The sequence below is a fragment of the Brachypodium distachyon genome, chromosome 3, assembly GCF_000005505.3.
Source record: "Brachypodium distachyon strain Bd21 chromosome 3, Brachypodium_distachyon_v3.0, whole genome shotgun sequence".
In the NCBI taxonomy this organism is placed as follows: domain Eukaryota; kingdom Viridiplantae; phylum Streptophyta; class Magnoliopsida; order Poales; family Poaceae; genus Brachypodium; species Brachypodium distachyon.
The window spans coordinates 16,806,500-16,827,803 of NC_016133.3; the positions used below are offsets into that span (position 1 = coordinate 16,806,500).

The following is a 21,304-nucleotide window of genomic DNA, read 5'->3' on the forward strand; positions in this document are numbered from 1 at the left end:
TATCTTTTGTGGACACTCATGTTGTTTTTGGTACTCTATTTATCATGTGGGTTTTCCTGAAAGAATCTCATGAGATATTATTTGTACTGACGACAACAATATTTATCAGTTAGATGTGCTTGGAGCTAGACTGGTGAGCACAGTCTTAATTAATGTTTACAAATGTCGACACATGTAACTACTAGATATGCCCTTGTGTTACCTTTTGGTCCTCATGCTTGAGGCCTTCAGGCCTCAGTCTCTTCTTGTGATTCATATGTAACTCTGTAGAGTATTTGTGTCAAATGTCTGCTGCTACAAATTTGTTTGTATTGGAGGATTTAACATATCAAGAAATGAATGCTTATCTTACAGATAGTGCGTATATAATTTCAACTTTACCCATGTGGCCATCTTTCCTCAAAGTAAGAAATCCAATAATAATGGATAATAGTCTTTTTTAGTTAGCAAACTTTTACCTAAAAAGCAAGAAGGATAATTTATGGATAATCATACTATAGGGTGCCAATCAACAGTGTGATATTAAAATGTCATTTTTAATCTTCCTACCATATTGATTAGTGATCACTTATGCACTTGTTTTTCATGTTTACCATACATATTTTAAATTTTAAATATGATGGTAACACACTTGCAAAGTTAACTGTATTTATTTTCTCTTACAGTTCTAAGAGAAATTGCTGGGTGTGCAAGGGGCTACTCACAGTAAATGCACAATCTACTTGAGGGGGTGCTTCCTTTAATTTCTTCCTTTGTGCAGCTTTTATCCTTGGTTAACATCATGTTTATACTGTTATACCTTATTCTAATGCCCGTTTTGAACCTTTTTACTTACATGAGTTCAGTTTTAGCCCTTTAGGACCCCCATATTTTTGTATTTTGCATCGTAGTCTAAAAACTGAAGGTATATGCAAGGGGAAATTTTTATCTTAACTAATCTACTGCATTTGAAAATTTTCGATTCTGGATAGTGTTGCCTGAGAACTGAAAGATTGCAAAGTATTCAGAATGACAGTAATGTCAGCCTGTAAAGCTAGGTATGTTTTTTTTCCCGCTACTAGGAGATTTAAAAAAGTGTGTTGCCTCTTCCCGGTAGCTTTGATATGAAAAACTTCAAAAGACATGCATTTTTTGTGCAAACACATGAGCTGATCTGGAGGTTTAGATTCTAGTACCAATATTCATGTCCCATAATTTTCTACTGGCAACTTGAAATGATGTGGCAAATTTATGTTTTAGTGGTTAAAATAGTGTGGTCCGTTTCTACCACAATCATAGTAGACATAATTTCTGAGTCAGACTGGCCTAGTTCTTTTTTGCTCCACCTTATTAATATTTTATAAGGAAGTTGTATCCTGTGAGATCAACATCCTTAGGTCAGTAATTGTTATTTCAATCAAGTGTTGATGGAACAGAAAATGGAACTCTTGAGGAAATCTACTCTTGCTAGATAATGCACACCTGCAGAATCAACAAATTAGAGATGACCACTATATTGTATTTCTTGCATTCCTCACAGGCTTGTCTTTAGTTGCAATGAGCCAGCCAGACAACCCAAAAATGTGTTCAAATTGAACTTGTATGACCTAGAAAATTTGGTACTGCTACGTGGCTTGAGACATATTATGCTCATTTTGTTTACTTGAGCATAACAACCACAGCAATACGACAGCAACCCTATAAGGCGACAATGATAATCAGTGTACTGTATGGGCCATGAGTTCTGTTATATTACTACACATTATTTTGTTTATTTGATGGCATGTGTGAGTTTGGATGTATGAAGGTTGTATTCTGCACTGTCTTGACATGACTATTTTGTCTATACGGTGCAGAACTGTTGTACTCCGTTTAACAAAAGATGTCTCAAGTTTGTCAAAATTTGGATGTATCAAGACATGACTTAGTATATAGATGCATTCAAATTTGGTCAAAGTAGAGACATCCTTTGTTGGACGGAGGGAGCATTAGATTCTGAATGGTGCAGAACTGTTGTCTGGACAAGGCCCATGATAGATTTATCCGAACGGGAAGTTTACATGAATTTGGAACTCCATTTTCAGTTTATCTAGTGTGGCTCAAGAAACATATGCAGTTGGCAGCGTATTTGTCTGACACGAGCTGGAATAGCTCTGTGGTGTTCAAGTTTGGCTAGGCTCGGAATTATGGGTATTGCTCATCATGTATCCTAATCGATATAATTATTAACTGTTTCTGGACATGTTCTGGAAACATAGCATTCAGGAAAACTATGGTAAGCAAAGTGAGATCATTGTAACAGTCAATGTAAGCAGGACCTACTGCATCAATACTGTCAGACTGTCAGGTGGTAATTTGTTAAAAATTGAACAAAATTGCAGATGCTGTTTTTCCTTTCTCCTTTTGGACCTCCAGATTCCAGAGTAGACGGTACACAAGAAAGATGCCCTGTTTTGCAGTCAAAAAAGGAAATAGGGAAAAGAAAGATGCCCTGTTTTGCAGTCAAAAAAGGAAATAGGGAAAAGAAAGATGCCCTGTTTTGCAGTCAAAAAAGGAAATAGGGAAAAGAAAGATGCCCTGTTTTGCAGTCAAAAAAGGAAATGGGAAAAAGAAAGATGCCCGATTTTGGCAGAAAAGAAAGATGAGTCAAATGTTTATTGCTTGGTGACAGTGAGACCCATCGCATTCTTGTCAGCAATTGGTACTGATCGGATTTCATTGACAATGATCCCTATACCAGTTTAGGACAAAAAGATACCAACTTTTCTTGAAGTGAAAGATACCAACTTGACATGGTCTCTTGATCAACTGTTTTTTCTTTTCTTTTCTTTGAGGGCATCTTGAATTCTTGATCAACTGATAGCAACCAGACCTGAAACTCAAATGGCCAAACATCGATCTCCTCTAGCATATAGCCATGTCCTGGTTTCTCCCACCGTGCATCGCAAAGCCATTGTCTTGCTCATGAATTGATCTGCCGGAAACTCCTTTGTAGCCGGTAGCAGAAACGCTCCCAGAGAGGAGTGAGAGTCCAGGAAAAAAAATACTCCCTCCGTGCCTTAAATTTGTCTAAATATGAATGTATCTATACCTAAAAAACGTCTAGATACATGTAAGTGACTCAAATTTGTCCAAATATGAATGTATCTATACCTAAAAAACGTCTAGATACATGTAATACAAAGTCACTTAAAATAGGAAGGAGGGAGTAGCACTTCACACATGTCCGATAAAGGCCCGATACGGAAAAGGAGCCGAGAGAAAGGCCCAAATTTGATGAAAGAGCGGTTGATGGGCGCCCAATTTAACACGAACCAATAAGGCCCAGGCCAATCCAAGGTTCCTAGTCGATCTTAGGCTCTGAGGTGAGCTCTCCATGCCCTCCGCCCTAGATCGGACCCGACTTGCCGAGGCATGCCGCCACACTCCAAGAGAGGGAGTCTTTCCTTGATCTTACCTCTCTCCATATGAACTTCACTTTCATCTTCACCTTCGATTCCATGTACTTTGCATATCTTTATCTTTATGACACTTCATTGAATTCACCAAGTGATCTTCATGCATTGCCTATGAAACATTCCTAACATTCCTTCAAATAAATCTTAAATAAAACATTAGTCCATAGGAATTGCCATTAATTACCAAAACCACACATGGGGCAACATGGACTTTCACAACTTAAGAGTGATCACTATCATTTATATTCGAGATAATTTATTATCAGGAATCTTAGCTCATCGAAGAGCAAGGAGTGCAAAAATTGAATTAAACTAGATCACGAAAACTGGACTACGGGAGTGTTAAGGGCTGACTAGTACATTAGTTACTTACTATGTCCCAACAATTCGCTTTGTGTTTGCTTCTTGCTGGTTTACACCAAAGATTTTGTGGTACCGAAATCTGATATTTTCGGATTCATTTCTGAATCCAACAAGATGTTGCTCGCTTTGAGATTTTTGTGAATTATCCTTAATCTTGAATCATGGTGGAGATAAAAATCCTTTTTGCGACCCCATTAATTATTTTGAACCTTGTCGGCCAATCAAGCGTAGATTTTCTTGTAGCATCTTCAAAGTTCACTATGAAATGAAGCGTAAGATTGCACTGAAGGTTACCCCCACTGGTGTCAGCCCTTCTTCGAACTGATCAACAATGTCCGCCACTGGTCATGTCTTTTGGAAATCATGAATCTAATGCCCAACAGCGGAAGAGAAACTGAAGAAAATCTTACTTGTTAGCTTTGCAATTCTACAGATCAGAGCATACGACTTGTTTTGGTGGTGCGCTTTCGTTATCTAACATAAAGACAACTGAGACATAAGTGGTCTGTCATCCGGACGGTCTTAAATACAAAATTGTGCGACATTAATACACCGAACAGCTTCATGAAGTGTGCAACCCTCAACAACCGAAAAGTCCACAAATTCTGTTGCTTTTCCCATTTTCCATGATCTCCAAGCCCGAGGCAACGGAAACAAGTTCCGATTAAGTTACCGTGATCAAGCTTGAATATGACCACTTTCTTATACAGAAACTGTGTTCGACTAATAAATGATTTATCTGCAGTGCTTATGTTGATAAGAATTTAATACAGTGGCAACAATTTTCAGGAACGCATGCACACAGAATACTCTCTTTGTAATTTCTTAAAAGAGGCAAAATTTGGAGGTTTAAGAATGGAGATTTCATTCCTGGAGCTGCATGAGGATGCTCTGATACAAGAAGACATGGTAATTCAAGCAAGGCAAGTGAGTCCTGATTTGCTGCTACCTACCGGTGTTAATTCATCTACTGATATATTTATGTACAGTCCAGTAGGAACGTGTAGATTTATACAAGTCATCCCCTTTTAGGTAATATAGTACTCCCTCTATCCCTAATAAATTGGCGCCGGCCTTTTTCAAAGAAACCCTGTAAATTTCCGAAATAAACCTACAGTCCACATCTTCAATTAAATATGGACTGTGCGTTAATTTTGAAAATTTACAAGGCGTTTTTCGCAAAAGTTCCAATAAAAGGTGGAATGCAGGTTTATTTCGGTGCAAAAAACCCGGCACCAATTAATTAGGGACGGAGGAAGTAATGGGCAAGTGTAAGTACTAAAATAAGAATGCAATGTATGTTTCTGGGTCAAGCACAAGGGATATCGAACCATCAATGAACTGAAATTCTTTACAAAAGGTTATTTAGACCATTCAGTTTTGCTCGAGGGAAGTAGGATATCAACATATTGGAAGAGGTTTCTTTTATAGCTGATGTGCTTGGACCAGCATTAGCTTGTCTTTTAGAGAAAAAAAATGAAATATATATAATATGCATCACATATTTTACGTGGTCAATAGAGTAGGAAGAGCTACAGGAGTTTGTATAATATTTCTTAACTCTTCTCCAAGTCAGGATGGCAACGGGACGGGTCTGGACGGGTCGACCAAATCCATATCCATATCCATATCCATCGCCAGGCCAACTATCTATCCACGAAAATATCCGTGGATGCAAAACAATATCTACATCCATATCCATCGGGTATCTGAGTATTCATGGATTATCCATATCCATGCAATATACTCTCTCCGTCCAATATTAAGGGACTCAAATTTGTGGCGGACCTAGAATAAATTTTAAGGCGTGGCGGAGTTTACACGGCAAAAAATCATATCATAACTATGACAAAGCTCATTGGATTACTTTATATATATATACTTATATTACTTTGTGTTCAACAAAAATAATAATCCAAAAATAAGATATTGCTGCCCAAAATACCTCAATAGATGACACTTACGTGGATGACCGATCACCGATTTATAATCTATATTAACCAAAAGACCGTATAAACTTACGAAGTACTTCCTCCGTCCCGAAATAAGTGACGTGGATTTGTATCTACTAGTAGATACATCTGTCGAGTAGTGTATCCACATGTCAGTAATTTATTATTTTAATAAATACTGTGTATCCATGGATATCCATGGATCAAATATGATATCTGTGCCCGCTCCACGTGCCATCAAATAAACAAACATAAAATGCAGCAGATCTCACAAATCTTTTAATGCCCAAGCAAATAATAAACAGGTCCAAAACCAATCAACAAATACTACTGACATAAATATCATAGTGTTGAGTATCATGGGTCAGCAGCCAATTAACAATTTTGAACCAAAGCAAGCCTTATTTACCTGGTTCCCCATCTCGACAGCAGCATATCTAGGACAGTTGAAGACATAATTCCGTCGCCTGTCCAAGTAATCCCGAACGGCAAGTATTCCATACACACTAATGGGATATGAGGGCTCAGAGCTTGACAAACACAGAGAGAAGAACTGCAGCATACGTTGTGGCGTACGATATCCAAGAGTTGATGAAGCTGCAAGCATATATCGATAACCAAAGCGAGTCGCTGAATAGAAAGCACAATTAAGAACAAATTACTATGAATGGATGAGTGGCACTTACTGGTAGAAGTATCCTGGGTGTTGTAAACACTGTGTGGTAGCAGCAGCATTCATCCACGAAGCATGCAGTTGTTGCGGGAGGGAACACTTTGAGAGGAAAAGGAGGGAAAGGAGTGTCGTAGTCTTCCCGGGCAATAATCTTGTCACGGGCTGCCGCGTAGACTCCCATCCGCTCGCAGTACCAGTCCATATATTCAATCTCTATGTCCTGTACCTCGCTCTCGGTGTAGTCCCTTCCTGAAGAAGCGATGTAGCATATGTAGATCGGCAGCTGATTTTTTGGTGGGCTTATAATTATATTGTTTTGGTTTCATCTGAGGAGAGAATTAGCTACCTGGGCAGTTTATCTTCCTGTCGCGGTTGGGCTTACAGTCAATCGCCCGGCCAATGTGGTCATTGTCACCTGTGGCCAATCAGTGCAGCATCCCGGCCGGAAGTTAATCATTCACGGTTGCAATAATATTGGTCGAAGATGGAAATTTAGTAATCCAGAGGACAAATCGATACCTGGGCGGAACTTGAGGTTCAAGGCAATCTCACAGGGACTCATCTGTACAATTTTACAAGAAAACAATCCTGATCAAATTGAAACATGGACACTGCTTGCCAATGGATGGAGCGTGCATAAAGTAAAAGTAAACACGAACCGGTGAGCGTGCGCGGCGGCTTGCCATTGCCATGGGGGCCGAGTTTGACCTCCTCCAGCTGATGATGGAGACCGCCTAGGTCCTCCGTGGGGCAGTGGGCGGCGTGAGACGAAAGAGGAATCCCCGGTGTTGCCCCTGGTCCACGGCGGAGTCGCTTCCCCGTGGACGCCATCGCCACGCGAGGGGGCGGAGCGTTGGAGGGTTGCTTGGCGGCGGCGGCGAGTTGGGTCGGGACAGGAATAGGAATTTCGATTTGTGGGTGGGGGGGCTGATCAATTTGTTTCCACCGAGAGCCCGATTCGTCTTGGATTCGTCTTCAACCTTACGGAACGGACATCATTGTGGCATCACGGGACAGGAATAGGAATTTCGATTTGGGGGTGGCTCCTTTCACTTCCTATGCCGGACAGAGTGGTTCAATCCGGCCATGGCGTGGCGGAGGCAGCTGTAGGGTTACTGGTCGTCGGCAAGCGCTGGCGCAGGAGGAGGCGACCTTCGCCGCATCGCTGCTCTGCACTCAAGAAAAAATAACATCTGTTACGTTTTTTTTATTTTTTTCAGAGAACAAACCAGCTTCTGTCCAGATAGTATTTCTCAAGGCAGGTGGACACCTGGAGTGTGCTATACTGATGATACTGCTGCAATAGAAATGTTTTCGACCTGATTTAAGATGATCCGATCACTTCGATGCTGATACTGCCGTCAGCCTGTAACAAAACAGCACTTCCTTAGCTTTCTGTGTTGGTGGTGTCCTGTATGTCTTCATCTGTAGTTGTGACACTCCAGTGTGCTACCTGTTACTTGGGTCATGTTGAAATGTTGTGGGTAAATCAGTCCCCTCCAAACGATGAGCCTGATTCTTCAATATCAATATGGATGACTAATTTAGTAGCACCGTACACAGGTAAATGGGTTGATAGATGTGGCTAAGCTAGGAACCAAAATGGGCAGCCATCACATTCAAATTCCAGAGTTCACACCACGGAAGAAAGATAGACCCGAGTGTGGCACCCATCGCATTCTCACTGTTCAACTTGATGGGCAAGCGCCAATAGAAACAACAAAATCAGAGGTAACAAGGCTACGAGATGTATCCTCTGTAGCTAGAAAACTGTTACTTGACGGCATGGGCATTGACGAGCTTATGTAGCACCGTGTGGTTACAAGAGGGCAACTGATCAACACTTGCTCATGGTCTGTTCACCAACTGATACCAACCAGACCACATCCACAATGAATGAGCCTCCTTATATGACCAAAGTACCAACCAATCTCCAGTAGCAACACTGAGCCTGTAGTATTCTCAGGTTCACATGCTTTCCCAGCTATCCATTCCAGCAAGCTCTTGCTCTTCCACAGCATGCATCGCACAGCCAGTCCCTTGCTCATGCTCCTCATCATAAGCATCGTCCCGTTCTCGACCAGTGGTGCACTACAGCCTCATGGCAAGGGTTGTATCGCCACCGAGAGGGCCGGCCTGCTCTCCTTCAAGAAGGGCGTCACAAACGACGTCGCCAACCTCCTCACGTCATGGCATGGCCAAGACTGCTGCCGGTGGAGAGGCATCACCTGCAGCAACCAAACCGGCCATGTCGTCGAGCTTCGCCTCCGCAATCTTAATACGCACAGGTATGAAGATGCATGTGCTGTCGCCGGTTTGTTTGGCGAGATAAGTCCCTCTTTGCATTCCTTGGAGCACCTAGAGCACATGGACCTGAGCATGAACTGCTTGCCAGGGCCAAATGGCAGCTTTCCTGAGTTCTTGGGCTCAATGGAGAACCTGAGATATCTCAACCTCTCCGGCATACCATTTGTGGGTAGAGTGCCTCCTCAACTGGGTAACTTGTCTAAGTTACAATATCTTGGCCTTGGCTCGGGTTGGGATGGCTCCGAGATGTACTCTACGGACATCACCTGGTTAACAAATCTGCATTTGCTACAACACCTTAGCATCAACGGAGTGAATCTCTCAGGGATAGATAACTGGCCTCATACACTGAATATGATTCCATCTCTAAGGGTTATCAGTCTTCCTGCCTGTTTACTTGATACTGCAAACCAATCGCTTCCGCACCTCAATCTTACAAAACTTGAGAAGCTTGATCTTTCTGAGAATAAATTTGAGCACTCAATTTCATCTGGTTGGTTTTGGAAAGCGACAAGCCTCAAGTACCTCAATCTTCAGGGCAACAGATTATACGGCCAATTTCCTGATGCACTAGGAAACATGACAGCCCTTCAAGTCCTTGATTTGTCGTTCAACTCGAAGATGAGGACGAGAAACCTGAAGAACCTTTGCAGTTTGGAAATCCTATACCTCAAAAATAATGACATAATTGGAGATATAGCAGTGATGATGGAGGGGTTGCCGCAATGCGCATGGAAGAAATTGCAGGAACTGGATTTCAGTGACAATGGATTCACCGGAACATTGCCAAATTTGATAGGTAAATTCACCAGCTTGACCATACTTCAGCTATCCCACAACAACCTCACTGGAAGTATACCACCAGGGATTCAGTATTTGGCGTATTTAACTTCCCTTGACCTCTCAAGCAATCTCTTCAGTGGAAGTCTACCCTCTGAAATTGGTTTCCTTACTAATCTGACTTCTCTGGACCTAAGCAACAACAACTTAAGTGGTATCATACCTTCTGAAATTGGTACCCTTAGTGATCTGACTTATTTGGTATTAAGCAAGAACAATTTCAGTGGTGTGATGACAGAAAAACACTTTGCTAGTCTAAAGAGGTTAAAGAGCATAGACCTGTCTTCCAATAATTTGAAGATCGTAGTGGATTCAGATTGGCTTCCTCCCTTCAGGCTGGATACTGCACTGTTTTCATCTTGCCAGATGGGTCCTCTGTTTCCAGCCTGGCTTGAGCAGCAGCTAGAAATCACTACTCTTGACATTTCAAGCGCAGCACTAATGGATAAGATTCCTGATTGGTTTTGGTCGACATTTTCACAAGCCACATATCTCGACATGTCTGACAACCAAATAAGTGGCAGCTTGCCGGCACATTTAGATGACATGGCGTTTGAAGAACTCTACCTTAGCTCAAACCAGTTTATAGGAAGAATACCACCCTTTCCAAGAAACATCGTCGTGTTAGACATCTCCAACAATGCCTTTTCTGGAACCCTACCATCAAATCTTGAAGCTAGAGAACTCCAAACGTTGCTCATGTATTCCAATCAAATTGGTGGCAGCATTCCAGAATCTATATGTAAATTACAACGGTTGGGAGATCTCGATTTATCAAGCAATCTATTGGAGGGTGAAATTCCTCAGTGCTTTGAGACTGAATACATATCGTACGTCCTATTAAGTAACAATAGTTTATCGGGTACATTCCCAGCATTTATTCAGAATAGCACCAATCTCCAGTTCCTTGATCTTGCATGGAATAAGTTCTACGGAAGGATACCGACATGGATAGGAGAACTGATGAGACTACAGTTTGTACGACTAAGCCACAACGCATTTTCTGGGACTATTCCAGTTGAAATAACAAACCTTAGTTATCTTCAGTATTTGGATCTATCAGGAAATAACATATCTGGTGCTATACCTTTGCATTTGTCAAACCTAACAGGTATGACCCTGAAGGGCTTCATGCCTATAGCTAGTGTCAACATGGGTCCAGCTGGCTTGGGTTCAGTAACTATCATCAGTCAATTTGGAGAAATCTTGTCAATAATCACAAAAGGACAGGAGCTTAAATATAGTGGTATCCTTGCATATTTCGTGAGCATTGATTTATCAGGCAACTCCTTGACCGGTGAAATTCCCACAGATATCACTACCCTTGATGCATTGATAAATTTGAACTTGTCATCAAACCACCTGAGCAGATACATTCCTACAAAGATTGGCACCTTGAAGTCATTAGAGTCTCTTGACCTTTCTGGAAATAAGCTTTCTGGTGAAATCCCATCGAGCTTGTCAAGTTTGACATCTCTCAGCTACTTGAACATGTCCTATAACAATTTGTCTGGAAGGATACCCTCAGGCCGCCAACTTGACACCCTCAATGTGGAAAACCCAGCACTTATGTACATCGGCAACAATGGACTTTGTGGGCCTCCTCTTCAGAAGAACTGTTCAGGAAACGGTACAGTCATGCATGGTTATATTGGAAGCAGCAAGCAAGAATTTGAGCCAATGACTTTCTATTTTGGTCTTGTGCTGGGACTAATGGCGGGGCTCTGGAGCGTGTTTTGTGCGCTGTTGTTCAAGAAGACATGGAGGATTGCTTATTTTAAATTGTTCGACGAGCTGTATGACAGAATCTGTGTATGCATGGTTGTGAAGTGGGCAAGCTACACAAGGAACACAGTGGCAGAATAAAGATTTTTTAAGCCAATGTCTATTCGACAACCAATTGAATGGGAGCTCCATAATAACCTGGGTGAGGAAGATGTAAGACATATGTGAACTTGTGAAGTCGTAGGCATGGTTTAGTTGTTTGTCTAAATGGAGAAGTTGTTGTTTAATTCTTCTGGCATGTAAGAATTCAGATATTGTTATTCTTGACTCCAGTCATGAGGATGTTTTGCTGAATAATTTCGACTTTCTGCTGTAGTAACGGATGAATTAGTTTTTCTTCGTCGTATGAGAGATTATGTATCGGGGTTAAAATGCAATCTTTCAGCTAGTAGAAGATCCTGCAAAACTCCAGCATATAATCTTGCAAATGTGTAAGCAGTTAAAAACTGCTAATCGGCCATAACAAAAGCAGGTTTCCTAATAGAAGATACCCTAGATATGCCATCTCCAACCACTCCCAACCTACGGATGCAATCTACGGAAACACGTTTAATATGCACAAATGCCAATTATAAAGATAAGAGATTATTGTATGTAAATCCTTTCTGTTCAGACCGAGATATTACCTGTTTAGGATTGCCAATGATTGCACAACCTTGACGGTGAATGACAGACAGACGCCGATTGGCACAATGGGTGGCTTGCTGTCAGGCCTTCGTCGTCCCGTCGCCCAATCGGGCCAGGCATTCCGTCGAACAGTTGGCTTACACCGCCGCGTCGCCCCTGCTCGTGGGAACCATATATAACCCAGAAAATCAAAAGGCGGCCGAATGGTGGCGATGCAGCACGGGTTGCGGTGATTATCAGCGAGGTTCTGAAAGTGATGATGCCAAAAAAGGACGCTCGGCGCTTGCGCGATGGTAGGACGGAGGAGATGCGAGAGGCGGTGTGGAGAGAAATTGCTCTGTTTTTTCCCCTCTCTCCTTCCCAGCTTACATTCCTGCTTGGCCACGGAACGGAAGTATGGCGAGCGGATCCGCGCGGCGGGATCGTCGGACCAGCAGGCGCCTAGCCATGGTGGCTTCCATTCCAAGGCCGCCGGGAGGTAGCTGTGCTGCTCGTGGTGCTCGGAGCTCTAAATAAAGGGATGATGTCGCCGCCAGCCCTGGTCGCGCTTTTTTTTTAACGAAAAAGCACGGCGTGCTCTTTATATATGAAAAATACAGAGTTCAAAAAAAAAAACAGAAACTGAAGCAAAAGAAAAGAGAAAACAGAAAAACAGAGCTCAAGGGACGTCATCAGGTCCTGATAGCAATGCCATTGCCATCAATAAGACGCCAAAGCTCTGCTTCGTTCTTGATAAGCAGAAAGGTCCCGGCCGGCAGAGCGCTCCTAGCATTGAAAATCCGAGTTGCGCTCCTTTCAAATAGACCAAAGAGACAGCATAAAAATGGAGGCCGCTCCCTCGGGCGGCGAACTTCGTCATCGTCTGTCTGGCCGTCTCAATGCGGTTGGTCCACCAATCCACCATCGAGCAGTTCGGGTTCCAAGTAGATGGATCGAGGGTCGGAGCACCAATCCAATTGGCAATTAAGCGTCAAACCTGACGAGCGAAACAGCAATTGGTGAAGATGGGCACTGCCCCTTCCTTGGCATGAAGGCAGAACGGACACCATTTATAGTTTGGGATGTTTTTTCGAGCAAGGAGGTCGGCGGTAGGAATTCTATGCTTTGCAATGGTGGTTTCTATGGCCGCTGGAGTCCCTCTCCAGACTCATAAAAAAAATACGTAAAAGAAAAAATATATGTGGCGTGCACTCTGGAGCAGGGGAAAACATAACCAAACTCATTTCTTCCGATTCCGTTCAAATGGTCTAGAAATTTCGAATGCAAACAAACATGGCAGCAAAGGGATTTAAAAGCCCATTAATTGTTTAGGATAACACACCCTTGATTACAATCCAGAAGAATTACATGTATCGCAACAATAGTAAAGTCTTACATTACATGCAGCAGAGAAATTAGACAATATGCAAGCCTAACATGCAGTATCAGAAGAATGAACCATCTTCACCTTTATTTAGAGTTACAAATAAGGCATACTGCTTAAAACATCTTCTCATAGATCTTCCTTACCCTGGTCATCAGTCGCAGCACAACCATGGGTACTGCTTATTCTGCAGTCGTGTTCCTTGTGAAGCTTGCCCACTTGACAACCACAAAGACATAGATTCTGTCGTACGCCTTGTCGAAGAGCCGGAAATAAGCAATCCGCCATGTCTTCTTGAACAACAGTGCACAGAACACTAACCAGAGCCCCGCCACAAGTCCCAGCACAAGACCAAAATAAAAGGTCATCGGCTCAAATTCTTGCTTCCTGCTCTCGACCTGACTATCATTTCCTGAACAATTCTTCTGAAGAGGAGGCCCACAAAGTCCACTGTTACCAATGTACATAACTGATGGGTTGTCTGAATTGAGGATATCAAGTTGGGGACCAGAGGGTATCCTTCCAGACAAATTGTTGTAGGACAAGTTCAAGTAGCTCAAAGATGTCACACTTGCTATGCTTGGTGGGATTTCACCAGAAAGCTTGTTCTTAGAGAGATCCAGAGATACCAGAGACCGCATGGCACCGATCATGTTCGGAATTTGTCCACTCAATTGGTTCGAAGATAAATTCAAATTCATTACAAAAACAAGGGAAGTAATATCTGGGGGAATTTCACCAGTTAAGGAGTTGCCTGATAAATCGATGCTCACAAAATATGCAATTGTCCTACCATACATAAGCTGCTGTCCTTTTGTGATTACTGACAGTATTTCTGCAAGGTGACCAGCTCCTATTTTTCTGAAATACGATCCCAATCCCATGATGGCGCTACCCACAAAAACCTTGTAATGGATGGTGCTTCCGTCTCCATCAAACATAGGCATGAATCCCCCTTTTAATTTTGTCATGAATGTTAGGTTTGACAAATGCCAAGGTATACCACCAGAGAATTTGTTGTCTGATAGGTCCAAGCATTGAAGATACCCAAGATTAGTTATTCCGGCTGGAATAGTATCAGAAAGTGCGTTGTGGCTCAGTAGTAAAAAACGTAAACTCTCCAACTCTCCTATCCAGGTAGGTAATCTTCCATAAAACTTATTCCATGCCAGATCCAAGAACTCTAGATCTGTGTTGTTCTGCAAAAATGCTGGGAACTGTCCCGATAAACTGTTGTTGCTGAGCACAAGAAATTGCAATTTTTTGATTTCAAAACATTGAGGAATTTCACCCTCGATGATATTGTTTGACATATCCAGATACTGCAACTCCCCTAATTTGCACAAAGATTCTGGAATGTGGCCAACAATTTGATTTGAATACATAAGCAATATTTCGAGGCGCGGACCTTCAAGATCTGATGGCAGTGTTCCTGAAAAGGTATTGTTTGAGATGTCTAACTCTATGATATTTGTCGGCAGCAAAGGTACTGGTCCGGTAAGCCGGTTTGAAGTGAGATAGAGTTTTTCAAAAGCCATGCCCTTCAGATCTGCTGGCAAGCTGCCACTTATTTGGTTGTTAGAGATGTCGAGATATGTGGCTGTTGAAAATTTAGACCAAAACCAATCAGGAATGTCACCCTTTAGAGCAGTGCTTGAGATGCCAAGTGTGGTGATTTCTGGCTGCCACTGAAGCCAAGATGGAAATAGCGGACCCATCTCGCAATTTGCAAACCATGCAGACTCCAAACTGAAGGGAGGAAGCCAATCTGAATCCGTCATCACCTTTAAACTGTTGAAAGACAGGTCTATGAACTTCAAGTTTATTAGACCTGTAAAATGTTCCTCTGTGATGACGCCGCTAAAGTTATTGCTGCTTAGGTTCAGAAAAAACAGATTACTAAGATAACCTATTTCAGCCGGTACACTTCCACTGAACTTGTTGTTGCTTAGGGCCAGACGAGTGAGATGAGTAAGGGAACCAATTTCAGTGTTTACACTTCCATTGAACTTGTTGTTGCTTAGGTCCAAATACATCAGATTAGTAAGGGCACCAATTCCAGAAGGCACGCTTGCACTGAAGAAGTTAATACTTAGGTCCAAAGTAGTCAGTTTAGCGAGGGTAACAATTTCAGGGGGTAATGGTCCAGAAAAGCTGTTGTTGCTTAGATCCAAAGACATCAGATTAGTAAGGGCACCAACTTCAAAGGGTACGCTTGCACTGAAGAGGTTGTCAGAAAGGTCAAGGTCAGTTAAACTTGCCAAATGCCCAATCTCCAGTGGGATGCTTCCATTGAGGTTGTTCATGGAGAGGTCAAGCACGTTCAAGCTGGTGAACTTCACTATCAAATTTGGCAGAGTTCCCGTGAAACTATTGTAACTTAAATACAGTTCCTGCAACTTTTTCCGTGCGCATTGCGGCAACCTCTCCATGAACACTGCTATATCTCTATTTATCCAATTGCGAGAGAGGTCAAGGATTTCCAAGCTGCAAAGATTCTTCAGGTTTCTTGCCATCATCATGTCCTTGTTAGAATTCATTGAAATATCAAGGACTTGGAGGAACGTCATGTTTCCTAGTGTTTCAGGGAACTGTCCAAATAGACTGTTGCCCATAAGATAGAGGTACTTCAGGCTCTTTGCTTTCCAAAACCAACTAGATGCAATTGAGTGGTGCAAATTATTCCACGAGAGATCAACCTTCTCAAGTTTTGTGAGATTAAAGTACAGAAGCGATTGGTTTGCACTATCAAGTGAGCATTCAGAAAGACTGATAACCCTTAGAGATGGAATCATATTCAGAGTATGAGGCCAGTTATCTATCCCTGAGAGCTGTACTGTACTCATGCTAAGGTTCTGTAGCAAAGGTAGCTTTGTTAACCAAGTGATGTCCGTCGAGTACATCTTGGAGTAACCAGCAGTCATGCCGAGGTAAAGATATTGCAACTTGGACAGGTTACCCAATTGAGGAGGCACTCGACCTATAAAGGGTATGCCGAAGAGGTTAAGATATTGCAGGTTCTCCATTGAGCCCAAGAACTCTGGAAAACTGCCATTTTTCCCTGGCAAGCAGTTCATGCTAAGGTCCAGGTGCTCTAGATGCTTCAAGGAAAGAAGAGAGGGACTTATCTTGCCGAACAAACCATTGCTATCGCATGGATATCCATGCATGTAATTAGGATTGCGGAGGCGAAGCTCGACGACATGGCCAGTTTGGTTGTTGCAGATGATGCCTCTCCACCAGCAGCAGTCCTGGCCATGCCACGAGGTGAGGAGGTCGGCGCTGTCATTTGTGATGCCTTTCTTGAAGGAGAGCAAGGCAGCCCTCTCGGCCGGGATACAGCTGCCGCCACTAGCGAAGAACGAAGTGCTTTGTATGATGATGAGGATGAAGAGGAGATTGGCTATGCGATACATGCTTGAAGAACAAGATCTAGCTACCTGTGCAAGCACACGCACCCACTAACAGGCTGTGTTATTTAGCTACGTACCAAAGCCATATTACTAGAGATGTTTCGACGTACTACTAGCTCCAGATAGTCCACAGTCAAATTCCCAGTCCTTCAGGGCTTCAAGGAGGCCCGTTTAATCCAATTCTTCTTCATAGAAATTGGTGGCCAGATTGTGATGGGAGTGCCATTAGTAACTTCACCAGTTGCCTGACTGTAACCACACGGTACTGTCTTAATTTTGCTGTATACATGGCATGCACTCTGCAAATGCATATCAACACCGTCCGAAGAAGAATTGTGCAGTTAAAGACACAAAGCAAACGAAATGTATGCATGTACTGAAACATTTAAAATTGAAAGAAAAACTGAAACCTATTATTACTAACTGTTGTCTAATCCATATAAACACCAAAAGCAGTCCTAAGAACCATCACACATATGCTCTTTTTAGAAAATAAAGGTGTAAATCATGGACAACCAGATTATAAGCTAAAGTTTGTAGGATTTTCTAGGACTACAATTTCACATTTTGTATGCACATAAAGATATTTTGTGACAAATATAAATATAGATACACATAAAGATAAAATGACTTAAATTTGTCCAAAAGTCGGATATATCTATACCCAAAAAGCGTCTAGAAACATGTAATGTTTCGTCACTTAATATGGGACAGAGGAAGTACATGCTAGGGCAATACTACTATCTCGACCGACAGAGTCTACGGTCAAACTGCCAGTCCTTCAGGGTTTCAAGGAGGTCCAGTCAATCAAGTTTGGTTCATATATAGACTGGTGTCCAGAATGTGATACGAGTCACCAGCAACTTGACTAGTCTCCTGACTGCAACCACAAGGTGCTGACAAAGTCACTCCATTTTGTTGTATGTGCAGCGTGCACTCTGGAGCAGGGTAGAACATTCAGCTGGCTTCTTATTATGCCGAATCTAACCAAATTATTTTCCACAGGCAACATATAGCAACACAAGGGGTTCAAAAGAGCATGGCAAACAATTGCCTATAAAACTGTAGCTCCCGAGTCCCGACAGTAGCCTACTGATTGTGAACCTTATAAGTGCCATCTGAAATTACTTGTAGCCATAAATAACAAACTACAGAAACATATTATGCATCCATGATATGTTTTGCATAAACAACAGGTGCAACTTAAATGGACAAAAAAATTACTGTATGGAGTCCTTCGACAGTTTTTTGGCTGATGCATTACCTGTTAAGAATGCCACCCATTCTGCAGCAGCTCATCATGTTTCCATCGCATGCCATCACGTGCTAGCACGCGCGGCCTTGTCCGTCTAGTTCTCCTTAGCCCCTCCAGTACCTGTATTGGCGTAGCATGCGAAAGTTTCCTTGAGGCATTCCGTCGAACAGTCAGTGCAGACAGCCAGGACGTCATATCAGCATAGCTTGGGAATTATACAACCTCAACAAGAAAGAAATGGGGTGATGACGAGATAAAGCTTGCTGCCTTTTACCACCTCTAATTCCCTGTTTGCTAACTCATACTGCCTATTTTGCATTAACTGCACATGCTGATTTTCCATTCTTAATCTGGTATCAAGCTACAAAAGCAGGTTTGGCCTTCGGTTTGACTCCTGCCATTATTTTTAATACATTTATCTGTTTCTGAAGTGAACAGATACAAATGTACTCTTAAACTTTTTATGATCAAAATCAAAATAGTCTAAGAGTTGTGTCAAAAGAAATTTTAACTGCTGCAGGACTTGCAAAGACTGTGATCAATCAAAGGTCAAAACTCAATCCTCCTAGGTCGTAGCCATAGCTGTGATTTTATTTAAAGGCACGGACCTCCAACAATTATCTGCTGTAGCAGATTGTAAATGAAGATTTTTCTTTCAATTGTGTACACAATGAAACTAATACTACAGTAGGATCAAACAAATTGCAAATGTAAATACCCTGTTGTGTTTCCTCAATGGCATGACACTGTTAGCTAACATTGTTTCATACATTAATGTGGTCATGACATCTCCAAGCATTGATGTTCAGCTATGCGCAGGATAGTTTGACAAAAGATTCACACAAGCTGCTCAAGATAATGCTGCTGTTCATGCAAAACAGGCTGGCTAACCTATATTAAAGAAGCCTCTATGCTCCGCGAAGCCTCTTTGACTTCTCAAATACATCTACAAAGACAAAAGGGCAAGTTCTTTTGAGATCCATGTAGCCTTGGGTTGCCATCAAAGTATCCATCTCATCTGTAGAGGCAATAAACTTAATGCAGACATCCTTGAGCCTTTCACAGTTATACTGATCAGCTAAAGCCAGCGTAGCTGCCACAGTCTCTAAGGCAAGATTTTCGCTGAGGATGTTCTGGCACATCAACTTCATCCTATCCATGGCATATCTATCTGCAGCGACAAGTAAATGCCGGATCATCTCACTGTAATCATCATCACCAAGATCGTCCACGCAAGGCAACGAATCAGTATATATGAAATGCAGCAATGCCTTGAAAACACCAGGCTGCATGTCTTCAACAATTATGCATTGATCCTCTCTCTCCTTCATCTGACCATACAGCTCTGCCTCGAAGACAGGCCACCGTGCGGCGAGTATGATCTTGTGTGCCGCAAAAGACTCCCCTCCAACACTGAACGTCAAATCCGCTCCGTTCTCCTCCAGCAACAGTTTCCCAAAATGACTAGATAAATTAGATGGCGGCACTTGCATTTCAGAGTCCCCTGTGATTTTGGCCACCAGCGATTGCTTCATGACAGTGAGCACACATTCAATTGTCAGGCTATCATCCTTAATATAGCCTGACCCTTCCTCCTCAAAGTGACTTTTCTCAACGACTCTTGCATTTTCCCGGGAATAGTGGCTACAATCGTTGTACGATGTCGGGATTGCTTTAGGCGAAATACTCTCGAAGCTGTATGCCAACCGGGTATCCTCGTTTACCAATCTCAGATCACAGCATGCCCGCGCCTGCTTGCCCTTACTCCTGAGCTCGAGATCTGCCGCCACACACTGGTGGCCAGTCCTGGACGTTCCGTCGGGGTAGAAGAGGATGCCCCAATCGAAGCCGCCGACGGTGAAGGTGCCCGACCGGACGGCCTTGCCGACGCCCATGCCCTTCTTGAGGCTGTAACCGACGATCTCGAAGACGTGCGTGCCCTCCGCCTTCTCTGTGATGCACCTCGAAGCCGTCTTCTTCGACCCAGACTGCGTAGTCATCTCCGTGGCCATGATTATACCAAGTGACCAGAAGATCGGATCGAGAGAGAAGGTTTTTTTGTTTAGGGCACGAGAGAGAAGGTGACCAGCGGCGGTGGCGGCGGCGGCGGCGAAGGGGCTGAGAGAGACAGGAATGGATGGGTATATCTCCGTGTCATTTTCCACGGCCCACGGGCCACTGCTGACTGCCTCACTGAAAATGGGCCAATCCAGTGTTCGTTCCCGATCCATGAGCCCAGCGCGTAAACCTGATGCGTTAAAACCACAAGGCCCATCTGAAAATCATCGTAAATCGAGTCTATGGTCCAAAACATTTTAAACATTTTAACTGTTTCTCGCGTTTGAATCTATCTATTATATACTATCTACTAGCAGGTGTGTCCGCGCGTTACTACGGGTCAATAGAATCACAAACTATTTATTTTCATTTTCCGTGTAGGCAACTCATGGCGCTGTCGAGGTCGGCATGCGGGTGTGGTGGCGTCGGTTGTAAGATGGAGTAAGAAAAATTGTGAAAAAAACTGGAGGAAAAGAAAATAACCGTACAATCACCACCAACTTCAATTTAAAATTACGACCAATATTCCACTGGTCGTTATTTTCTTTTCCTCTAGTTAAAATTACAACCAATATGCCACTGCCCGTTATTTTCTTTTTCTCCAGTTTTTTTCATGATTTCTCCTACTCCGTCTTACAACCGATGCCACCACACCCGCATGCCGACCTCGACGGCGCCATGAGTTGCCTACACAGAAAATAAAAATAAATAGTTTGTGATTTTGTTGACCCGTAGCAACGCGCGGGCACACCTGCTAGTAATGAATAAAATTACAGGTTATGCTAAAAAAACAAGAACCCTCCCCGCAGGCCGTAGCTGCGCAACCAGCGAGCGCGTGGAAACGTGTGTGCCCCGTATTTTTTTGATCCCTTTGTCTCATTTCTTTTTCTTTTCTTTTTCTAGAATGCAACCCGGCGATTGCATCATCGATTAAAGAAAAAGGGTCAGAAGGCTACTACAACAACGAGACAGTAAGAACAACTCCAACAAGTGGCCAAAGAAAAACCCACTCCACCAATCGACCCTAGCTAGTTTGGACCAAGAACTCAGTTGCAGCCACAACAAACTCCCTGCACAACATCAAGCTTAAATGACGAAGATACTACGCACAAGACCTCAATAACCGCTTCACACCCGCCGCATGACGAAGATACTACGCACAAGTTTCCATCTTCGTCGGTTCCCCTCGCCTCCGATAGCCTATTGGCCATCAGGAGGCCATCAGGAGGTG

General features: G+C 42.8%; 4 protein-coding genes across 9 annotated transcripts; 1 reads left to right on the forward strand and 3 right to left on the reverse strand.

Moving 5' to 3' along the window:
- Positions 1–2,621: 2,621 nt before the first annotated feature.
- On the reverse strand, positions 2,622–12,540 carry LOC104583574. 6 transcript variants are annotated; one of them, XM_024461139.1, is made up of 8 exons: positions 7,879–8,157; positions 7,745–7,791; positions 7,085–7,595; positions 6,945–6,987; positions 6,772–6,840; positions 6,439–6,674; positions 6,162–6,349; positions 2,622–3,546 (listed from the first exon to the last, which is right to left on the reverse strand). In XM_024461139.1, the coding sequence occupies exons 3-8, from the start codon at positions 7,115–7,117 to the stop codon at positions 3,522–3,524; spliced, it is 594 nt and encodes a 197-aa protein (XP_024316907.1). In that variant the 5' UTR covers positions 7,118–7,595; positions 7,745–7,791; positions 7,879–8,157; the 3' UTR covers positions 2,622–3,521. The 6 variants fall into 6 exon arrangements, with proteins under 6 accessions (XP_024316907.1, XP_024316906.1, XP_014756415.1 ...); XM_024461138.1 differs by having other exon boundaries at positions 7,696–7,791; XM_014900929.2 differs by lacking the exons at positions 7,745–7,791; positions 7,879–8,157 and adding an exon at positions 11,984–12,540.
- LOC100836467 (receptor-like protein EIX2) lies at positions 8,370–11,672 on the forward strand. Its single transcript, XM_014900928.1, has one exon. It carries the CDS (start codon positions 8,445–8,447, stop codon positions 11,436–11,438), a length of 2,994 nt encoding a protein of 997 aa, XP_014756414.1. The 5' UTR covers positions 8,370–8,444; the 3' UTR covers positions 11,439–11,672.
- A 717-nt stretch (positions 12,541–13,257) lies between the features above and the next one.
- LOC100836778 (receptor-like protein EIX2) lies at positions 13,258–17,096 on the reverse strand. Its single transcript, XM_014900136.2, has one exon. It carries the CDS (start codon positions 16,761–16,763, stop codon positions 13,530–13,532), a length of 3,234 nt encoding a protein of 1,077 aa, XP_014755622.1. The 5' UTR covers positions 16,764–17,096; the 3' UTR covers positions 13,258–13,529.
- A 1,534-nt stretch (positions 17,097–18,630) lies between these two features.
- LOC100837087 (BTB/POZ and MATH domain-containing protein 2) lies at positions 18,631–20,146 on the reverse strand. Its single transcript, XM_003571504.4, has one exon. The coding sequence runs from the start codon at positions 20,025–20,027 to the stop codon at positions 18,924–18,926; it is 1,104 nt and encodes a 367-aa protein (XP_003571552.1). The 5' UTR covers positions 20,028–20,146; the 3' UTR covers positions 18,631–18,923.
- Positions 20,147–21,304: the final 1,158 nt, after the last annotated feature.